This window comes from Miniopterus schreibersii (genome assembly GCF_964146895.1).
Source record: "Miniopterus schreibersii genome assembly, chromosome: 8".
NCBI lineage: Eukaryota > Metazoa > Chordata > Mammalia > Chiroptera > Miniopteridae > Miniopterus > Miniopterus schreibersii.
The window spans coordinates 33041056-33065211 of NC_138109.1; the positions used below are offsets into that span (position 1 = coordinate 33041056).

A 24156-nucleotide genomic window follows, 5' to 3' on the forward strand; every position below is an offset into this window, starting at 1 on the left:
GCGACCTCACGCGCTCCCGTCGCAGTGCATTCTGGGAAGTGTGGTTTGCGGTGGGGCGGAGGCACCCTGCGGGCGGACGAGTCCTCTTCCCGGGAAACCACCACCCTGGAAAGAAGCGTCTGTTTAGCTTCATCGGGATTGGGGGGCCTCAGAGGGTGTTCTCTGAGGGGCCTGTCTGCTGCCAGAGCTGCTTTTCCTGGTGGGTTTCTCGTCAGGCCGTTGCTAGGTTCCCCTTCTTGGCTCAAGAGCGCTGAGGGCAGAGGAAAATGGTGTTTTATTTTTGCTCGGGGATCCAGAAGACTATAGTTGTGGATAGGGTCCTCTGACCTCCAAGCAGTTCAGGGAGATGACTGCTTGATGTGAGCACCCTGCTGAGATCGGGAGATGGTTGTTGATTGCTGGTAACTAGGGGAACCCTTGGGATTGCAGCTACGATGGGGTAGTTGTTAAGAGAGTTTCATTGATCCCAGTGGAACTTTAACACTGCCACAACCCAATGTAAATTGGAATGAGCTTGCCACTAGGTTCAGCGCCTGGCCCAGTATTGGAATTCCCTCCACAGCGTGCTCTTCTGAAACCTAGGCACTTTCTGACTCAGGAAGTAGACCCATCATTGTACAAGTTTCAGTTCTTAGGCAGACGGTTCTTTTTCAAGAGAGAATGTTCCTGTAAATCACATTCGATAGACATAATTCAGGAATGCTTCCAAAGTGTGTAGAACCCAGTTGTGTCACTTTAGGGAACACACATCCCAGCAGTTTTGATGCCATTTTAGAATCTGCCCTCTCTCTTGAGCAGAACACACTGCAAGCACTTGAAGATAGTTGGAGTCCCCTAGAAATGGATAAATTCGTCATTCGAACGCCTAGACTCCAGAATAGTCCTCAGAAGCAAAATCCTGGAAGAAAGATTTACAAGCAGGCCACGATTGAATCTCTGAAGGTGAGAGGGGATCTGGGACTAGAGAAAATGTGCAATGGACTGTAACAGCAAGGTGGTGTGGAGTTCTTTGGAAGACCTATGAATTATTTCTAATGTGCTTCCTCCCCAAAGTGTCCCTGACCACTCCTAATCTGTTTCCCCCCGTACTGACTTCTATTTATCAATTCCAGTACTTCTCTTACACTCTTCTAATTACTTTGGCTTTATGGTATATTTTGCTAGCTGGTAGGACAAGCCCCCAATGTTATTCTTTTGCAAAATTTTGTCTATTAGTAATGTTAAAGTACCAAGTATGATTCTATGTACCCAGTACAAACTCAGTAAGGCTGGGTGGTGATACTGTATTCTCCTGTCTTATTGGCCAGAACTGTATCACATGACCTCCATAGCTACAGCTGAGTCTGGGAAAGAGAATTTAATGGACTCTGCAACCTGAGTGTTATCAAGAGTCAAGAATAGATACAGGTTAGACAACCAAGAATGAGTCAGTCAACATAAATACCCAATTAATGGTAAAGTAACTTATTTCACTAAAAACAACAACAAAAAGTGCTCTTAATTAGTTCCCTTTGTCTTCTTGAACCTCTCCTTCTACATATCTGACTTTTTATTTTCTGTTTCCTTTATTGCTTCCTCTTCCTCCAGTAGACTCCTAATGTTTGTGCTTCCAAGAGTTTTTTCACATTTTATGTATTTGGCCATTGGGACCTTATTCATCTTAAGACTTCCCATGCTATGACTACCTACTTGGGCCTCCAGCCTAGATTTCTGAGGGTGAGAGTGGAATCTGGAGAAAATGCAGAGAACTGTGATAGCAAGCTGGCATTCTGTGTACTTACATACTCAGATGAACTCTTGTAGATATGCCATAGGCTTAACAGATCCAGATCAGAAAGCAGTGAAGGGGGTATAAACAGAAACCCTTGATTCTAGTCTTTACTGTGTAACTGGATTATCTTTAGCAGGTCATTTCCTTCTCTGGGATCTCAGTTTGTCCTCATCTGTAAAATGTAGGGTTGAGTCATATCAATGTTTCTTTAAAGGAGCACTGTCGTCATTTGGGGTAAGATAATTCTTGATTATTTGGAACTGTCCAGTGAGTTGTAGGAAGTTTAACATTCCTGGCCCTTGGGCACTAAATGCCAATTTAGTGTTGTAATGCCCTCACATATTTCCAAGCAGTCCTTGGTTGAGACCTACTGAACTCTAGATGATCTTTAAAATCTCTTCTTGTCTTGCAGTTCTGTGACTTCATGCAACACATTCAAGATTTTCAGTTGTCTCTGGTTTTTCAGAGTATTCACAGATAATTGTACACAGCAATGATTCTCATTGAGGGATGGTGGTGGGCAGGATTGTGATATCAGACTCTCTGGAAGAAAAAGAGGATGGTAATAATTAAACTATACCTACACTCATACCAACACCCAGATTCTAACTTCTACCTGCCCCTTCTCCCCTCTATATCTCTACTTGTATCCAACTGAGAATTACTGTATTATGATGAGAATAAGTCATATGAAGATTATGAAATCAGAATGAACAGTAGATATATAGAATAACATTTCTATGAAATGTAATAGCTTTTCTTTCAAGTTCTTTATTCTCCTGTATTTACTTTTATATCCATATACCAAGTAACCAGGACTAGAAACAGAAACCATCCTTAACTCTTTTCTCTCTTGTATTCAGTTTTTCAATTCTGCCTCATAAAAATCTTTTTCTTTTTTTTTAATATATCTTTATTGATTTCAGAGAGAGTGAAGGAGAAGGAGAGAGAGAGATAGAAACATCAATGATGAGAGAGTCATTGATCGGCTGCCTCCTGCATGCCCTGACTGGGGATCAAGCTCGCAACCCTGGGCATGTGCCCTGACCGGGAATCCAATCCCTATCGTCTGGATCCTAGGTCGATGCTTAACTGCTCAGCTATACCCAGCCGGGCTGCCTCCTAAAAATCTTTTTTGTCCTTCTATCTCCTATAAATTCATATATCTTTGCTCTTATCTAGAGCAGTGCCATATTCTGGTTACTTAGCATCCCTGCCATTCTTATTCCACATTTAAGCCAGAGAAGTAAGTCTTTAAAAAATGAAAATCTACTCAAGTTATCTCCCTACCTAATCCTTAAGTGGTTTCTCATTACCTATCATCGATAAAGACATTTCTTTACATTGACACCCAAGGCCTTCCATGGGCACCTTCCTGCCACATCCCCTGCCGGCTCTTCTTAGTGTACATTTCTTCCAGTGTCAACCACTCACAATTTACCAAAGATGTGCACTTTCATACCTCTGTACCTTTGCATATGTTTTTCTGTTTGCCTAGAATGGCTTTACTCCCTTGTCTTGGTGATGTTATGGTACAGTAATTAAAAACACAGACTCTGGAGCCAAACTGCCTACGTTAAAATCCCAGCTCTGCCATTACTACCAGTGTGATTTGGACAACTTATTTAACCTCTCTGTGTCTTTCCTCATCTATAAAATGGAATTAATAATAATATCTACTTTATAAGTTAGTGATTAAGTTTGAGTGAATCAATATACAGAGCAGGGCAAAAGTAGGTTTACAGTTCATATGAAAAATAGTAATTTTATTAATAACATTAATAAAAATAATACAAGAATAAACTGTGCACTACTCACAACTATAAATCTACTTTTGCACTACTTGGAACAGGGTCTGGCACATTCTAAGCACTATGCAAGTGTTTGCTATCATCATCTACTTTATGAAATCCTGTTTGTTCCCCATGACTTAGTTCAAGAGTCTCTGATCTTCCCTGACCACCTTTGTGTCTCTGAGATACAGAAACAATCTAATCACTCCCTTCTTGTTTACCTTAAAACTAAAACAGCCAGTTATTTTTACTAGCAAAAATGGGTTTATTCAGGAATGGCAGAGAATTGAAATTCAGCACCAGCATGCTATAGAAAAACTATAGGCAAGTCCAGCAAACAAAGGAGAGGAAATTTTATAGAGGAAAAAGGATGTTGAGAGGGGGTGGTGCTTTGAAGGTAAATCCTTTGGAGGAAAGAGAGTTTAGAGTGTTGATGACTTCTAATTGGCTGAGTTTTGAGGGTTCCTATTGGTTGGGCTTGTTGCTGGGCAAAATAGAAAATCTTCCTCTTTCTTAGGTAGTAAAAACACTTTTTGTTGAGAATGCAAGGTATGGTCCCTTCCTATTGGGGTCTAGTGGTAGTGGATGACAGCTCCTCCTTCTGGCCTCCCAACTTCATTTTAAATGAGGTTTCCTTTATTCAGTTTTACATTCTCTAAGCCATCCCAGTTTATTAACATTGCCCCTATCATTGTATTTGTTTGTGCTTAACTGTGTTTCTTTACATGCCTGTGCCCTGCTACACTCTAAGCTTCCTGAAAGAGTATGTCTTACTGATTTTGTATCCCCTCTGCCTGGCAAAGGGCTTAGCATATAGAAGTCTGCAATACATTTTTCTGAATGACCAAATGAACTAAAACTCCAAAAGCCTTGGCATGGCATATGTGACCCTTTCTGTTCTGAGCCAGTGAGCCTTGTCATCTCATCCCTTGTAGCTCCCTATTCACAGGACTACTTTCGAACCACACCCCATTTCTTGCTGTTCTCAGTATCAGCTATTCTCTTTCATGGTCGAAGGCTTTGAATAACTCTGGTCCCTTTTCATGGAAAGCCTTTTTCCTTTTACAAAGTGAATTCCTACTCATTTGTCAACCCACTTAATGCAACTTTCCCTGTGAATTCTAGATTATAAATTTCATGAGTACAGGGACCTTGGGTATTTTATTTACCTCTGTGTTCTTGGACCTATCACAGTGCTTGGCACATATTAAGCAGTCAATAAATATTTGTTAAATAAGTGAATTTTGAAATGCTTTCTGTGTCCGTTGGGGGAGTTAATCCTTCCCTCTTCAGTACTCAGCAATTGGCTCAAATATCTGGTATACCACTTACCTCACTATACTATAACTATCTGATTACCTGTAGTTTTTCCCAGTCTACTATGAACTCCTGAGGACTGGGACCACAGTGTGTTATTACGTTCTAATTCTGCTCCAAGACCTAACAGTGTCTGCTGCATTGTAGGTAAACATTTATTGAATAAATAAGAATCTCTTTATTTGGAAATGCCCTTGTAGGGTCTGTATATTAAACTATTCTATAAATATTATTGTGAAATAACTTTATGCCCAGCACTATGCTCGGTACTCTAGGGAACATATGAGAAATTTAAGATCAAAGTATGAGCCCTCGTGGGGCTTCCTATTATAGGATCATAGCATAAGAAATTTTTAAGTAATGATGCAAAATCATATATGATCCATTACAAAATTGTTTTTTGGACAATAAGGGTTAAGAGTTAAGAGAGGAGAGAACTCAGTGTCTATTTTAATGGTCAGAGCACCCTGAAGGGATGGAAAGATTTAGCTAGGTAGAGGGAAGTAGTGACAGATTACCGTTCAGTAAGTGGTACTTGCTGTTCTCTTTCTTTTATGCACACATACATGCTCACCTTCATGTGTACACAATGACAAGTTAAAATCAAGTTGAGTTACATGTGAGTTCTAGAGAGTTAACTAGTTCTATTCTTTGCCAAATGACTTATTCCCACACACTAGCATCACATTTTAATGTCAAGAATCATCTGAATTCAAGCCTTAATTTCCTCATCAGTAACACAAGAAATAACAATATCTAACCTGCAGTGTTGTTATGAGGGCTAAATAGATAAATGTATGTTAAAAGGGCTAAGCATTGTTTCTGGAAATGATCGTTTCCTCTTTTCATGTACAGAAAAGGAGAGGCTTGTGTAGTAAAACTAGAGCTGAGAATGATGATGATGGCGGTGATGATGATAGTAGTAATGATTACTACTAACATTTATTGAGCCTATTTCTATGGGTTAGGCCTTGTGTTAAATGTTTTTCATATATTAACTCTTTAAATTCTAATAACAGCTCTGTGAAATAGATGCTTTTATCATTTATTTTATTTATTTTAATCCTCACCAGAGGATATGTTTTATTAATTTTTAGCGAGAGAGAGAGAAACATCAATGTGAGAGAGGAATATTGCCCTGACCAGGAATTGAACCTTCCACCTTTTGGTGTACAGGACAATGCTTCAACCAACTGAGCCACCTGGCCAGAGCTATCATTTATATTTTACAGATGAAGAATCTAAGGCACAGCCCAGCTGGCATGACTCAGCATTTGAGGGTCAACCTAGGATCCCTGATCAGAGCACATGTTCAGGTTTCGGGCTTGATCTCCGGGGGGGGGGGGGGGGGGGGGGCGTGCAGGAGGCAGCTGACCAATGATTCATCATTGATGTTTCTATCTCTTTCTCTCCCTCTCCCTTCTCTCTGAAATCAATAGGCATATTAAAAAAAAAAAATCAAAAAAAAAATCTAAGGCACAGAGAGATTTAGCAGTTTGCTCAAGGTCATGCAGGTATAAGTTGCAGAGCTGGGATTTGAACTACACAATCTGATTCTGCAGTCTGCCCCCTATAGGGTGAACTATTTAAAAAAAAGTGGAGGTTTCTGAATGCCATGCAGAGGAAGTATAAAAATCTTAGAATATTAGGACCATTGTACTTCTGTTATCAGTATAGTACAAGTAATTTGCCATATCCTTATCACATTCAATGAAAGTAATACTCAATAGAGCTCATGTAGTGTACATTTGAATGGTAAAGGTTAATTTGGTTAATCTCTTTTTACTCTCTTAAGGGAGAGTGGTTTCTTCTGTTGGTTGCAATAGGAGATTTTTTTAATTAAAAGATTCTAGAATATGCTAATTCTTTTAAGTTCAGCAGTTGAGAATGCTGTATAAACCTTTCTTCTCTTTGTAGGATTGACTAGCCCAGTATGTGTCCCCTGCCCCCACCAGTGGAATGGTACCCACATTACTGCATATGATAGAATTATTGTCTCTAATTGGTTTTGTCAGACTTGATATTTCAACCATCCACAACCATAAGACCAGATAGTATTTTGGAGAGCGCCTCTTCTTTCTGGCAATAACCATTCCATTACTAATTGTAGCTACCCCATTGATATTTCATGTTCACTTTCCTGTTCCTCTCCATAATGCTGATAAAAACTGGAAATATTTGTTTTTGGGCCCACATTTGAACAGAAATAAGGAAACATTCTTTGATATTTATGGAATTCTTCTGCTCTGAAACTGACTGCTATGTTTTTCTATTTCTGCCCTAAAATTTCAGATCTGAAAAACTATGCTGTACTTAGTCCTTGAGGGTAGAAATGGCTTTGTTCAGTTACACCTACTGTGCACTGGGGATAGAGAGAAAAATGAATTGTTCCAGCCCTCAAGCTGCTTGTAGTCCAGGGGAAGACAGTCTTATAGATAAGTATAAGCAGAAAGCAGATACACAGTAATGAAAGTCTGTACAGATTACAAAGGGACCCAAAAAGGAGTATGGTCAAATGTGGTTGGAGAGAGGCAAGAATGACTTTATAGAGGAGGTGATGCTTGAACAGCATCTTAAAAAATAAATAGGCAAAGAAAGAACATCCCAGACAAAGAGTGTGAAATACTTTGATTCATTTAGGCAGCTTTAAATAGTTTGGTGTATCTGGAGCAGATGATGAAGCTGATAAGGACGTCAGGAACCAAGTCATGGAAGAAGGCCTTTTATGCCATGCTAAAGAGTTTGGGCTTCTGTAGTTCCATATGCTGGAATGAGCTGAGTGGAACCCTGAACCTCATTCTAACCATGTAGAAATGCTTGATAAAAAGTCTCCAATACAGAGCTGAAATTAAAAGCAAGAACGAGAAATCCTCAGGTGCCAGGAAAAAGGGGAAATCCAAACCCAGAGCTGCAAGTGGGAGCTTAAGTCAAATAGTTCTGTTGAAACCAGATGTAATGCTTAGGGGCTGGGGTTTTAGGGCCAGTATGGGTATTGCACATAAGTCCTCAGATTAATAACCCCCATATGAAACAGCCAAAACAGGGCTACCATGCTTGAGAAAAATGAACTAGAAAAATTTCATTAGTCCAAGGAAACAGCATGAAGATTGTGGTCTTCTCAGGGTTTTGGATAAAAAAGTTGACTATAATAAAGTAGAACCTCACACTTATTACTGTGCACGGAGATATATATATCTATATTTACATTTATATGTACCTATATATCTATATAGTTTAAATTCACACTGTATGCAACCCTGAATATTAATTAGGGGAATAGATTTTAAAATTCTAAGACATTTGTATATAAAAACAATGGAATACTATCCAACACTATTAAAGTGGATCATCTTGTCCTAGGTGGTTTGGCTTAGTGGTTAGGGCATTGGCTCTTGGAATGAGGGTTCTGGGTTCGATTCCAGCCAAGGGGCACGTATCTTGGTTGCAGGCTCAACCCCTGGCATGTGCTGGAGGCAACCTATCAATGTGTGTCTCTCACATCAATGTTTCTTCTTCTCCCCCCCCCCCCCTTCCATTCTCTCTCTGAAAAGCAATGGGGAAAAATATCCTTGATTGAGGATTAAAAAAAAAAAGTAAAGTGGATCATCTCGCTTTATATGTATCAGTATAAATAAATCAAGAAAATATATTGATGAAAAAGCAAATTGTAGAATATGATATTTATACCTTCTTCCTGTTGAAAATATCCCTCCCACCACTGCCTGCTAGGCTGGAAGCAGACCCCAGCCAGGGAAGGGAGTTGAGACTTTATTTTTTTGGTTGCTTTTTATTGAACTATCACATGCATATAGAAAAATGAATAAGTCATGAGTATACATCAGGACAGATTTTCACAAAGTGAACACATCTGTGTCACCAATATCCAGATCAAAAAACAGAATGCTATCAGAATTCCAGAGCCCTCAATACCCCCTTCTCTTCCTTAACTGGGCCCCCTCCCCAGAATAATAACCATTGAGAGGATTTTTTTATTATAAAAACTTTATTATTTTGTCTCTGTTTACTTTTTAAAAAAATTTTTTATGGCCTGAGTGGCTCGGTTAGTTGAGGGTTGTCCTGGGCACTGAAAGGTTTTGGGTTCAATTCCCGGTCAGGGCACATACCTGGGTTGCAGGTTTGATCCCTGGTTGGGCATGTATAGAAGGCAACCGATCGATGTTTCTCTCCCTCTCTTTAAGCATGTCCTTGGGTGAGAATTAAAAAAAAAATTCTTTAGTTGAAATAATTTCAAAACTACAGAAAAGTTGCAATACAGAATAAAGAACTTTCCCATCCCTTCACCTAGATTTCTTAATTTAAAATTTTACGCTTAATGGAAGTATGGTAGTTTCTTCAAGGAATAGAAGAGGGGGACGGATGAGTTTGGTGGAGGGAGTAAATAGACTTGAACTTTCTAATATTTTATTTATAAAAATGGTAAAATGGCCTGGCTGGTGTGGCTCAGGGGTTGAGCGTTGACCTATGATCCAGATGATCGAGGTTTGATTTCCAGTCAGGGCACATGCCTGGGTTGCGGGCTCGATCCCCAGTAGGGGGTGTGCAGGAGGCAGCCCATCAATGACACTCCCATCATTGATGTTTCAATCTCTGCCCCTCTGCCTTCCTCTCTCTGAAGTCAATAAAGATTTTTTTTTTTAAATGGCAAAATGTTAACATTATTATAAATAGTGAATTACTCTACTTTTCTATGTATTTGAAGTTTTAAAAAATTCTTCAAACAAGAGACAGTTTGAGTTGTATCATCGAGGAAGTGGGGAACTGTTAAAGTGTGCTTTTACTGTTGAAATAAATATGTCTTTATGACATTTCTGCTCTCTGTCCTCACCTATGAATTAAAACACTTAAGTGAGCTATAGGATTGATTCACCTCAGCATCGTTTTTCTTTTCTTCTCATCCTTATTGCATCTCACTGCTAAGTGCCCAGTGGTGTCTGACATGGTAAGATTAAAACTTGCACTTTTCCTAATAGATGTAACTCTCTTCCTGATTTGCAGTAAGCAGGACCTGCTTTTAAGCAATTACCCATCATTTGGGGCTATCACACACACTGCTTTGGTTCAGGTCATAATCAATAATTCATATGTCAATAGGAGCCCCATTAGCTCAGGTGAAGTCAGATGTCTTTCTAATGAAAATGTTCCATTTTCCAAATGACTTTTCTTTTTCCCAGAGAGTTGTGGTTATAGAAGACATAAAAAGATGGAAAACTATGTTGGAGCTTCCTGGTCAAACCAAAGAGAATCTAGTTGGAACCTTACGAGAATTAAAGAAGAAAATACCCTCCAGGGAAGTGTTAAAATCAACACGGATAGGTATGTTCCTTTTGAATGTTATGCAGAATGCTTATATTTTGTCTCCTTCCTCCTTCCTTTCCTCCCTCACTCACACATTATCTTCATATCAGTGCTTCTCAAACTATCCATGATAAGGGACCATTGTTCTAAAAAGTTTCCATTGGTTGCAGACCAAGACTTTCATAATATATAATAAAAATTACCAGAAAAATAAAATTAAAATATACAAAATACAAGCCCCAGTTTATTGTTTTATTTTTAGGGTTTTTTTAAAGATTCAACAGATGTAGAATTACTCTTATCAAATTGCTATAAAAGTTTCTAAATGCTTCCGTTTCAGTGCTTACTGCCTGGACTGGTAACTGGCAGTAACCTATGGATAACACTTTGAGTGTGTTTGATGCTGGGTGTGCAAAAATTAATAACATGGTTCATGATCTCAAGGAACTTCGGAGAAATAAGCATGTAGACAGATGTTAGCAGTAAGAAATTATAGGTTATAAATAAAAACATAGAAATAATATCCTGGGTACCATTCTGATCTATCCAAGGTATATGCTGGCATAAAGAAAAGAGTAGTCACTTACATCTGGGGAGTTCAGAAAAGGCTTCATAGAAGAGGTGACATTTCAGTTCAATATTGAAAGAGACTTGGCTTTTCCCTCTCTAGTAGAAATAACTTGCTAAGTATGGTTTATAAAAACAAAATGATAGCATCCTTTGCTGCTGTATCATTTGTTATAGCATTGGAGATACTTAAAAAGTAAGTCAGGGACTGCCTTGAATTGCCATTTTAGTACAGTACACAACTGTGAATAATATGCAAGGGAGGACCAACATGTGTTCCTCAAGCTGCTCCTAACTCTCCAGGGAGTCCAGGGTAGTCATTCACAGCTGCTGTTCTTGCCCTCACTAGTGCAGCCATTGCCTTCTCTGCCTCCCCTTGACCTCTCATTCATGAGAAGTAGGAGAGAGAGCAGCTTCACACTGGCGCTGACAGCTGGCAAGAGCTGTGGAAATCCCCCAGAGAACCCCCCAAGAGTCTTGAGAGTTGCACCCCTGTAATATAAACCAGAATCTGAGAAAATTAGATGCTTAAAGAACATAAAACCCTATCATTATAGCCAAGGAAATGCTCCCATCTGCTGGCGGATTTTCTCTTTATAGGTTGCGATCACTAGAGGGCAATAAGACCATTCATATAAGCAGATAAAGTATTTCCACCAGTAGAGGGTACTAGTGATTAATATTTTATGACATGTATATATTTACATATATGTATATATATGTTCATATTTAGGCACATACCACAGTTACCATTTATGATCAAATCTTAAATATCAACATAATAGGCTGGAATTGTTCTACAAATACAGAACACAATAATTTTTTAAAAATCATTTCTATTCTTTGAGTAAATTGTGAGTATGCTTTTAAGAATGGGTGTGTCTGATCAGAGATTTCAATTCAGGGATCATAATGAAACCACACAAGGGGGCTTGACTTGAGAGGAGCTGGAAACCATCCAACTTTTGAGTCTTGACCCTACCCTAAGCCTTCCCTAAGCCTGAGGTATGGAATATAGGGGTTTCTTGATTTCTTTGTAGTTACAACAATTGCTGAGCTGAAGATTCATTTGGATCATTGCCTGAGCATGTTTACATTCTTCCACCTTTAGCCTCCTGCCTGTCCCTATCCTGTGGGCTATAAGAGACAAATATTTACTGAGTGCTTTCTTCGTGCTAGGAACTGTGCTGGTATAATAATGGAGACAGATATTGTCTACGCCTCTTTGAAGCCTGCAGTCTAATGGAAGGACAGACAATTTAACAAGACATTATCAGACAGTGTGATGAGTGCTCTGATGATCGGGAGAAGTTAGCCTAAGGAGTATGTGTGTTGGGAGTGGAGAAGAAGATATTGAAGAATGTGTCAGGCAGGAGGGTAAATCCTGTGAGCTGTACACAGAGCTGGAGGTGGGAGAGAACAGGATACATTGCAGAAACTAAAAGGAATTTGGTGTGTTTGAAGTGAAGCTGGAGAGACAGTCTGAACCAGATGGAGAAGGTCCTTTGTAAGCCATTCAAAAACTCTTTGGTCTTAGCATGTGTATTAGTTATCTATCCCTGTGTAAAAATTACCCCCATATTTAGCAGCTTAAATATGGTTATCTCATAGTTTTTCTGTGAGTCAGGAATCTAGGAGATGCTTATCTGGGTGATTCTGGCTCTTAAGATGTTTCAGTCAAGCTGTTGGCTGTGTCCGTAGTCATCTGAAAGTTTGACCAGGGCTTAAGGATCTACTGAAAATGGCTCACTCCCAGGATTGCTGGTAGGAGGCCTCAGTCCTTCATTACATGGGCCTCTCCTTAGGGCTGCTCATGACATGGCAGCTGTCTTTCCCCAGAACAAGTGATCCAAGAAAGAACAACCAAGATGGAAGCTACAGTGTCTTTTATAACCCAATCTCAGAAGTGACATACCATCACTTCTATCATATTCTGTTGGGCACACAGACCAACCCTGGTACAGTTTGGGAGGCAACTGTACACAGGTTATGAATACCAAGAGGTGAGGATCATTGGGGCTATCTTATAGACTGGCTACCAAAACATGTATTTCTTTTTATTTAACCTAGATACATTACACTTCTTGGACATGCAAATTTGTGTTCATTTGTAGGAATTTTACAGCCATCCCTTTAAAAGTACCTCTTTTTCATTCTATTTCTTCGTTCTGGGATTCTGCAATTAGAACTCTATTAGACCTTTATCCCCCCCATATCCCTTAGCTTGTTTGTCATATGTATGTATTTTTTATCTCCTTGTCTCTCGTAATTATCTGGGCAGCTTCTTCAGGTATATATCTTTGAAGTCAGTAATTCTCTTTTTAGCTGACTCTAATCTGCTATTCAACCCATTCATTGAGTTCTTTATCTCAAACACTATTTTTCATTTTTTTAAGTTTCCTTTTCCCCCTAAATCTATCTCTTTTAAATATTATTTGTACATTCTTATGATTGTGCCTTTTATTTCTTTAAACACTTAATGTATAGTTCTGTATTTTTCATCTGACTCTTCTAGTATTTGGAGGCCTTGGGGTTTTAAATCTGTTGTTTATTGTTTCTGCTGACTCTCATGGTGCTTGCCGTCCCATGTTTTTGTTGATTTTTTATTGTAAGTGCATTATTTTCTTTCAATCTATGGGAATTTAGTCTGACTAAGTTGGAGAAGCCTCCCTCAAAAGGGGATTTGCTGCTTTTCTTTTTTTCTTTCTGCCAATAGTGAAGGGTCACTTCTGACCTGGAATACTTTAGCATACTTCTCAAGGATCCCAGTTCAATATGAGAGTCCCAGGATTAGCTCTCCCACTTCACCACTGGCCCAAAAGTATTTCAGCAGCATTGCTATTTACGTTAGCCCTTAGTTTAACCCTACCCCTCCCTGAGCCTATCCCTTTAGCTTCTGCTTACTTTTTTGGAAGATAACAATGAGGTAGATTTTATTTAGAATCTAGTTTTACTTCAGGGAAAGGGTAGCTTTTATCCATAATAAAGCCTGAGACCCTAAAGATAGTAAGTAATTATTATTAGAGGATTTTGACTGGAGGAATGACATACTCACATTTGCATTTTAGGAAAAAATCTATCTGGCTGCCATGTGGGAAAGTATTGGAGAAAAGCAAATCTAGAGGTAGGAAGCCCAGTGAGGAAGCTACTAAAACATCTGGTTGAGATATGAGGGTGGGTTAGTAGTTGTGGAGATGGAGAAGTGTGGTTGGAATCAAGAGACAAAAATGGAATAAAATCCCAGAGGATCTAGAGATTTATTGCATGTTGGGAATGAAGATAAAGGAGTTAAGGCTGAGCTTAGATTTGTTACGGCCAAGTAGGTGGGTGGCAGTACCGCTCATTAAGATAGGGAACAGCAGGTTTGGAGATGGAGAGATTAATAAATTCAGTTTTAGACTTACTGTGTTTGACATGCTGTGGGACATCCAGGAGGAAATGTCCAATAGAATGTTGGGTGTACAAGGCTGAAGCTAAGGAGAGACTATAAGTATATACTTGGGAGTCACCATCAGCATATGGTTAGAAATTGAGGCAATGGAAATAGATAAGTTTGCCCAGGGAGAATATTTAAGAAAGCATAGAGCTAAGTCCAAAATCCTGACGCACACCAATATTTAAGAGACGTATAGAAGGTGACTGAGAAGGTGTCACAAGGGAAACAGGAGAGAATGCTGTCATGAAATGGAAAGGAGTATTTCTAGGTGAGCAGTGTCCATTGTTCTCAAAGGGCCAAATATGCTAAGCCTAAAGATTGCACATTAGATTTTGCAAGTTAAGGTCAGAAAGGATTTTGGTAAGGTCAAAGGCAGGGTTAGGGGCAGAAGGTTGAGGAATGAGAAGGAGGTAAGGAAATGAAACTGAAAATAAACTCTTTCAAGAAGTTTGGTATTGAAAGAAAAGAGAGGTGGCAATATCAGAAAGAGAATGTGGGGTTGAAGAAAATTGTCATTTTTAAAATAGGAGAGACTCTAACCTGTTGGTTGACAAGTTTGTAGAGACCTTATCAGGGAGAATGGAAGAATGGACTAGACTTAGCAAGGATTAGACTGTGGTGACAAGGAGGCCAAGATGCTTTTTATTTTGTTGCCACCGGTTCTTTCTGCCTTCAGACTCAGATCTTTCCCTTTAAATGTCTTTGCCATCTCTTACAGACACCTTGTTTCTCTTCTTCCCTTTATAGCCAGATTCCTTTAAAAATGATTGATAATCACAACTGCCATTTCTGTACCTCCCATTCCTTCATTCAACCCTTTCCATGCTGGCTTTTCTTCACAACCACTATTCTCTCTCAGGACATGAGTTATTTCATCCTATCCAAGCCCAATAGTCTTGTCTCATTTCTCTTCCTAGAACCATGAATTTGAGACTATTGATTAATCTTTTTTCTGTCAACATAAATGACACTGAACTTATTGCCAAATTCTTTATCTATTTTTTAAATGTATATTTCCTTCATAGCCCTTACCGAGTATGTAATTACTCATTTAATTATTTACTTCTTTATTTTTTATTTGCTAAACAGTAACCCTAGGCCAGCAGGACCATGCATCACATTTTTTTTAGTGATCCATTTCAAGCATTAGTATGGCATGTAGCGGGAGCACAGGATGTATTCACCAAATGAATGCAAATGACAAGATCAAATAAGATTGTCTCCATGACTTTCTATTTTTTTATATTCCTGTTTCTTGCCTTTCTCTGTTTCTTCAGTCCTTGTCCCCTGTTCCCTAACATGGGGTGCTTTTCCATAAAATTCTGACCTCCGACTTGCTGCTGCTTTAGAGTACTTCAGCAGAGAGCTTGTCCCCTCTTGAGCTTAACTGAGGCCTTAATTCAGACAGCGCTTGGATATGTATCTCCCTTCCTGATCCATTTTTAAATCTTAGATTTTTAGAAATGTTGTTTCAATTTATATTTCTACCATTTTCTTAAAATCTTACTAATTAATAGGTTAAAATAGCATCTAATTTTCATTTGCTTCAGAGAATAAATTGTTTTCTATGTGTTTATTGGCACTTTGTCCTTTTTGTGTGAATTGTTTGTGTTCTTTGTCCATTTATTCTTGAGATCTTATCATTTTTGCTATTCTTGAACTTTGTAAATGTCAGTGTCATAACACTTTTAAATCCATTTAGCTACCTAAATTTATAAAGAAGGAAACGGACCCAGTGAGATGAAGTGACTTATCCAGGCCCACATAGTGAGTTAGCATCAGAGATATAATGAGAATACGGTCTCTTGGGGCAATGTTCTTTCTTGGTTTGCAGCAGACTGCCATTGTGTCCTGGACCCTAGCCATATGTGCCTTTATTTTATTGGACCATCTCTGTGTGTTCTGCTATCTGCTCAAACTCACCTCTTTTAAACAGAATTTAGTACCTTTTCTTGTGTACCTCAAATGTAAGTTTTCTCCTAGCATTCCCATTTCAGTCAGTGCCCCTAGCATTTTACTCTGACATGAACTCTCCAGGTAGAAATGTCCAGCAGGCAGTTGGAGATATGGGACTGAAGCTCATATAACAGATGTAGACTAAAAATACGTATTCGGAAGTCATTTGCCTAGAAGTATTTGCTTAAAATCACCTAAGTGGATGAATTCTCTGAGTGAAAGAAAAGATTAAAGGGCTGAAGGGTAGAACTTGGAAGATCCATGGTTTCAAGTTGTGCCATAGATTCCCATTTCTTCAGCAATCTTGAACTATTTATAGGCTCCTGTATTCATTTTCTATGAATAATGCCACAACAAATTGCCACAAAATTAGTGGTTTAAAACAACACAGATTTATTATCTTATAGTTCTATGGGTCAGAAGTTCAGTATGGGTCTTAGTAAGCTAAAATCAAAGTGTGGGAAGGCCTCCCTTCCATGCTGGAGACTCTAGGGGATAATGTTTCCTTGCCTTTTCCAGTGTCTAGAAGCTACCTGTATTCCTTGGCTCGTGGTTTCCTTCCTCCATCTTCAGAGCTGGAGGGTCAAATTCTTCTCACATCTCATCTTTCTAACCCACCCTTCTGTCTCTTCTACCTTTAAGAAGTGTGATTAAATTGGTCCCATCAATAATCCACCATATCTCAGGGTCCTTAACCTTAAATCACATCTACAGAGTCCCTTTTTACATGTAAAGTAACATATTCACAGGTTCTGAGGATTAAGGCTGTCTTTGGGGACCATTATTCTGCCTACCACAAGCCCTCAAATTATGCCATGCTGTTTCAGGTTTTATGTTCTTGTTCACTCTTCTTCTGTGAGTCCTGTCTCCTTGAGCCATTGTCAAGACTCAGAATGAGAATTTGCCTCTTTTATGGTATTTCCTGGCCCCTTTGCCAGCTGAATTGACTCCTCTGTCCTTTTGGCCCTCCCTGGGATTCCCCTTTCAGTACTGTTTAGGACCTGTAACACTTTCATGCATTTGTTTCTTTAGGTGTCTTCTGTGCTTAGACCTACCTGGAGCTCCTTGAGTACAGGGCTGCATCTTGGTCACATTCTATCCCGATGTCTAGTGCAGGGTCTGGTACATACCTAGCATTTGGTAATGTTTGTTAAATGAGTGAAAGACTGCTTCCTGCAGGGAATTTAGCTTAATGTGCTGGGATGCAGAAACCCCCTACCCTTATGCCCAGGAGACTTGACCTAGATCATAAGACCAGCCAGTGGCACTGCTTGCTTGAAAACATAAACTTCATGAAGCAAATAATGACATTTTGCAGATCATTAACTTCCTTGAGGTAGCTACTGACCAACTTGTGACCTTGGGGAAAGGTCATGGATCCTCATTCTTTTCATCTCAATCAGGAGGAGGTAGGACTGTATTATCAACAGAAGCAATAGTATAGGGTTAATGCATGAGCTCTGGAGCCACACTGCCTACATTTGAAACCTGGCTCTGCTTTTTACTTGCCATGTCCTTCACAAGTTACCTAACCTCTTAGTTCCTCAGGTTCTTTACCTATAAAATGAGGAATCACAACAGCACCTACCTCATAGGGTTTTCCTGAGGATTAAATGAATTAAGGTATGTAAAGCATTTAGCACAGTGGTTAACTGTCATTGTTATCACGAAATTCCTTTTGTGATCTAAAATTTATTATTTTTGCCTTGTTTTTTCTAGTAGAGGTTTCCCTAGACTGTCCTCTCCTCCTGTTTTGTTGCCCAGACTGCCTTTCCTGCTGATACTCTTTTTTTGGAGACTCCTTCTTCTTGCTAACAAATCTTACAGCCTTGCCCTTCCTGGGATAGTTTCCTTGGTATTGGCAGGGGCTCCTGAGAGAGTTATCTATGGGATGTATTGCCCCATGCAGGCCAGAAGCATTGATTCCACTGCTCTGGCCTGAGAGATGGAGCCTTAAGCCCTATGGCCACCTCCCAAGTCCTGTGCTCTTCTGACTTGGCAATACCAAGAAGGTGAACAACATTGTCTTAGCAGAGCCTCATTGAACACTCCCTGTGTTCCAGTCCCTAATAACAGAGAAATACAGGGTATTAGGGGTTAAGTGTGCAGGCCCTGGAGTCACGCCACTGGTATTCAAATCCTGGCTTCCACACTTGCTAGCTGTGAGACCTGGGGCACATTACTTTGCTGACCTTCAGTTTCTCATTTGTAAAATGACATATACAGATATTATTTAATTCATTATTTAGTTATAAAAATTAGAGGAGATAATTCATATAAAATCTGGAGTAGTAAGCAGAAAGAATTCTTAGCAATGGGTAAGAATTAGAAGCTTTTGACTTCCCCAGCACCTTTGGATTCAGTTCTTTACAGTATCTTTCCATTATTTTGTTTGCAATTGTGTGATTTAACCAATCAACTGCATCCATATTTAAATATTAGTACAAAATCAATTCGAAAGCTAAATGTAAATTTTTTTAATTTAGCTGTAATTTAGTTCAGCAAACATTTATTGATTATCCTGTCCTTGGCACTATCCTGGGAGCTAGGAATATAGCTTGGAGTAAGGTATGACTTCTGCCCTCCAGATGTTTGCAGTTTAGAAGGGAAAGTGAGCATTTAAACATTCTAGGCAGAAGGAACAGTGAGCTAAGGCACAGAAATGTAAGAAGGCCAGATAGCCTGAACCAAAACAAGGATGTGCAAGCTGCTCTCTATGGCTCGAACTTAGTGCATGGAGATAAAGGGGTAGGAGGGCTGGGTGTGAGGGGAGGGACAAAAGAGGGCGACCTTGTGAGAGGTAAGGCCAAAGAGGTTCAGGTCATTCAGAGCTTGAATGCTATACTTAGAAATTAATTTGAGGGCAGTGGAGAGAGCCACAGAAGGGTTTTTGGTAAGAGAATGATGTGATCTAATTGTTTTTAAAAGGTTATTTTTTACTTCAGTATAGAGGATAAATTGGAGAAGGCCAGACTGGAAACAAAGATTGGTCAGTAAATCATTGCAGTAGACCTGTGGAGAGGTTATGAGGACCGAGTCAGGGCAGCAGTGAGAAGGAAGAGGGAGCTGAGGAGGAAAAGGGAAAGATATAATAAATGTTAAGGAGCCTAACATGATGAGTGAATGGTGGTGCCATTGTGTGATAAGAAATACAGGAGGAGGGACTGAGAGGGATAATAATGAATTCCATTCTCCATTTTAGAAATGTTGAGTTAGAGGTGCCTGCAAAGTAAGCATGTAGAGATGTCCAATAAGGGGCCTGGATATTTCGGTCTTGTGCTCCAGGAGAGCCTGTGGGCTAGAGATACATATTTGGTAGTCATCTGCTTGCAGAGGGTAGCTGGACCACAGGAGTGGGTAGGGTTACTCAGGGAAGGCAGGTGAAGAAAGAAGAGAAGAGGCCAAAGACAGCGCCCCATCTGGGGTTCACAGATAAAGGCTGAGCAAGGCACATGCCACCAGCGAGAGAGAGAAGGAAGAGGACAACCGGGAACAGGTGGTGCTGCAAAAAGCAGCGGAAGAGAATATTCCAGAAGGAAGAAGGCAGCAGTATCAGATGCCCTTGAAGGATTAAGCAACATGAGGATGGAGAAGGTCCATTGGTTCGACAAGTAGAGAGCTCTCTTTAAGAGACTCCTGTGTCTTCAGTTCTCGTACCAAGGCTGGATCAGCAGTGCCTCCTTGGAGAGAGAAAAGGAAAAGGTGGGAGCACAGAGCCAGAGGGATCCCTGTTCCAGAGCAGCCTGAATGCACCCGCCACAGCACAGCCTGCGCTGTTAGAATCGCTTATAGATCGAGCCAACCCGCAGGACTGTGAGCCGGACAGCATAGACACACGCGGTCCCACTACTCAAAGGAGACCCATTAATAACTTCATTATAAATTCTTTTAGACTTTTCCTCTGCATATAAACAAATATGTGTTTATAAGTGTATTTAAAAATAAATATTGGCTCATACTGTGCATTTCTTCTGAGAACCTGTGTCTTTTTTTTCTCTCACTTAACTGAATAAAGTAATCATCTTTCCATGTTACTACATGTTGAGCTATTCTAGTCTTTAATGACTGCAAAATATGTATTGTTTGAATGGACTAATTTATTTAACAAAGTAGACCCTTAATGATGAGCTTCTAGGTTGTTTTTAGCTTTTCACTACCATAAACAGTACTGGAATGAGTATTTTGGTACATGTGTCTTATTTGCACACCTTGGCACAAGGTGAGTATAGGTTAAATTCCAGGGACTGTGTCTTTTTCATCTCTGTACCCTCAGCACCAGGCCTAAAGCAGGTACTTAGTAAAAGTATTAAAATGCCCTGAATTTAGGTCTTAAGGTCCTCCCGTGTCTTGTTTATCTTTGTATTTTTTAGCATCCAGAACAGTGACCAACAAAAATTTGCTTGCTGAATGAATGATCTCAAGGATGCAGAGAACTGTACTCAGAAAAGGAAAGTATTGAGTAGTGACCAGCTTTTAAGTGATGTGTGTATTTCAGAACACCTCGCTCAGCACTGCCAGCTAGGAAGCACCTGGAGACAGTTCTTACGAGTGCTCTGTATTTCCCTCTTCCTCTGCTTGTGATGAGTGCTGATGTATTCCTTTCCCTGGGCAGTAGAAAGGCTAGATGAAATTTCTTGATAGATAATTGGTTAGAGTGAGAAGTTAAAGACTCTTGTCTTCCCTTCAAGGTTACATTTCTTTTTCACCAGCAGGATGCTCTTCATAGAATCTTAAAAGTAAGGACATTTTCTTGTTCAGCCCTGCATGACTGGTGCCTAGCATAGTACCTCCTCTACAGAGAGTGGGCCTTCAGCAAATGTGTGGAGAGTAAATGAATCATTAAGCATTGGGCTATCCAGTTGGCATAAGTTGATACACTTTCTAAATGGTTTTGACCATATCTTCAAATTTAAATCCTTTTTCTGCTCCCCTTTGTTCAATGATTCTTATTATATATTAAATTCTTGTATACAATAGGATCTATTCCCAGGCTTCATTTTTTTAATTCAGTATGTGTATGTTTTTGGTACTAGACCATATAATTTTAATTAGTTTTGCTTATAATATGTTCTAATACCTTATACCTGATAATTCCTCTTTTTTAAAATAGTATTTTAGACTTTTGCCCATTTATATTTCTATAATAAGTCTAGAAATAGTGGTTGTATTCTAATACAAATAGCCTATTGAGATTTTTGATTGAGATTACATTAAGTCTACAAATTAACTTCAATATATTGGCATTCTTTTATTAATTTTCCATCCTATAATATGGTATTTTCCCCCTTGTTTTGTATATTTTAGTAAAAATATGTTACTCTTCATATGGGCCTGTCATTCCACAACATTTACTGAACATCCACTCTCCTGATTCCTACCTCCTGCCACGTGCTGTCTGCTAGAGATACAGAGGTGAACATGTCACAGCTCTTACCCTCAGGGAGTTCTCTCTGGTAGACAAGAGAGATAACTGATCTAATTGCAACTAATTATAATAATTATTGTAATGAACAAAAGCCCAAGGTGCTAAGGAAGCACAAAAGAGGTGTACCAACCAAGACTAGGGGTATTAAGAAAGACTTCCTAGAGGACGGACTCCTGTACTGAGTCTTAAAGATAGAATAGAAGTTAACCAGATGAAATGGGGAAAAAAGAGTATTCCAGGCAGACAGAAAGTTTATTGGAAAATACGTTCAAAAGTAGAGACTTTGAAAATATTGAAGTGTTTTAGGAGCTGGACTATAGGATGATGGTGGGTTAGTAGCTGGAAATGAAGCTAGAAAGCAGGTGGGAGGGTGGCAGATGATTGAAGGGACTTGTGTGACAAGATATGAATTTGGATATAGAACTGAAAGATTTAAGTGGAGTAGTGAAATGGTCAGATTTATATTTTAGAAAAAATATCCCCCAAAAGAATAAAGTTAAATAAAGGCCACTCTGGCTACTGTAGAAGATGGCATTACGGGGTTCCAAGTGTATTAGATTTGGTAGTTCGAACTCAAAAGACTTTTAATCTATAGTAGTCTGTGACCTTATTCCCATTTTTAAAATGTGATTGACTGTTACAGAAACCAGGTCTGTTGTCCTATAGAACGCCACATTCTGAATTTGTCTGTTTCCTCATACTATAACATTCCTCTTCCTCTCACGTTTTCTATAAACTGGAAGTTAGCTTTGAATGATTCATTGGGTTCTGGTTCGTCTTTTCTTTGGGAGGAGGGTGCAAGAATACTCCATAGGTAGGGCTGTGAAGTGCTACCTGTGTCTGATAGTCCCACTCTCAGGGACGCTGATTGATCAGAGGTGCAGGTAATGACAGCTCATCCCTCTATTATAAATTTCCCCATCAACCTGTCATCAAATGAGTTCATCCACTGATGATTACCACCTGAGTGAATCATTTCATCATGAGGTACAAATTTTTAAAAATTCTGTCAATCTTTTCACATATTAGCTGAATAAAGAACATTCCCTCAATAGCTAGAGCGATTTGGTGGTTGTGCAATATAATATGCACGAAAAAGATAAGAAAAATGCTTAATTCATTTTATTTTATTGCAATATTTGGATTAAGGACTTGGTACCTTAGTTGTTCCGTTTTAAGTGTCTGTTGGTCATGCTTCTATTTTGTGACTTATTCCATTGGCTAGTCCATTGATTGATTCTCCCCCAGTGATTATCTTGTAACCTTAGTCTTTGAGAAACGGTCTTCGTTTGCACAAGAGCCTTAAAATCCTTAGGGATGTGAATGACTTTCTAAGTGCCATATACACATCAGTCCATCCAAGTCCTGTACTTTTCAGCAGACCGAACAACCTTTCCTTTGGTTTCTCTTCTCTTGTTCCAGGTCACACCGTGAACAAGATGCGTCAACACTCAGATTCAGAAGTGGCTTGTCTTGCCAGAGAAGTTTACACTGAGTGGAGGACTTTCATTGAGAAACATGCAGATAGACCTTCTATTGAAGTCCGAAGTGATTCCAAAACTGAGGCACTCAGGAAAAATGCCCAGAAGTTACTCTCAGAGGCGTTGGAATTAGAGGTAATGTCTGGTTGGAATGTGATTACTAGGAGCTCTTGGTTGAATGTTATCCTCACATTTTCAGAATGAACTTTCATAGTCTTAGTGCTGTGCTTTATCTGCTTTTTCTTTAAGGGTTCTGAATTTGTAATCATTCTGGGAGACAGAGTTGTAGAAAGGAACTAGCAAGGCCTGTATTAAAACCCTGGCTCTAGTACATATTAGCTGTGGCACTTTAGGCAAATCCCTTAACATTTCTGAGACTTGATTTTTTTTTTTAAATCTGTAAAATTATTATTATCCCTACTACCTAAGGTTATTGGAAAGAGTAAATGGACTGTTTATACAAAAGAATAGTATAATGCCTGGTGATTAGAAATCACTTAATGAATGCTAGCTCCTTCCATTTAAAATTCATTCCCTTCCCATTGAAGCAAAAATTCTGGGGTAGGCTTTGTTATGGAATATCAATGGCAAAATAAATAGTTGTCTATTGAAAAGACTTTACTCCCCCATTTTTTGCCCTAACTCATACCTTTGGTTTTAAAGATATAATCAGTTGGCTAAACATAATTCCTATCATCTTCATAGCCAACAGTTCAGATGACTAATAGGGTTTGAGATACACATGCCAGAAAGATTTTTGCTCCTTAACAATAATACTAATCACTATCGTCAAACAAATCTTATATGTCAATTTATACTCTGGAAAAATCAGACATATAACACCTATATTTTTTCTTCTTAGGGTATCCCTATTAAAGTTTCTTTAAGAATTTAATATTGTTTACAAAGGAAGCAATTCAGAAGTCTGATTTAAATACTAGATCTGTTACTGTATTCTCTGAAAAAATATTTTAACCTTTCTGTCTCAATTATTCATCCACAAAAGAAGGGTGGATGAACTTGTGGTATATTATTTACTTTTAAAAAATATAGTTTGGGGTTTTTAAATACAAACTTATGATAGAAAATGAGAA

At 39.1% G+C, this 24156-nt stretch overlaps 1 protein-coding gene across 1 annotated transcript in view; it reads left to right on the plus strand.

Annotated features, from left to right (window-relative positions):
* Positions 1-21: 21 nt before the first annotated feature.
* The window catches only part of TCEANC2 (transcription elongation factor A N-terminal and central domain containing 2), a 31614-nt gene continuing 7479 nt past the window's right edge, over positions 22-24156 (plus strand). The window contains exons 1-4 of the mRNA XM_081145541.1: positions 22-199; positions 799-942; positions 10074-10215; positions 23004-23197. Coding sequence (XP_081001667.1) covers positions 841-942; positions 10074-10215; positions 23004-23197 — 438 coding nt within the window. The 5' untranslated portion in view covers positions 22-199; positions 799-840. The remainder of the gene's footprint in view (positions 200-798; positions 943-10073; positions 10216-23003; positions 23198-24156) is intronic.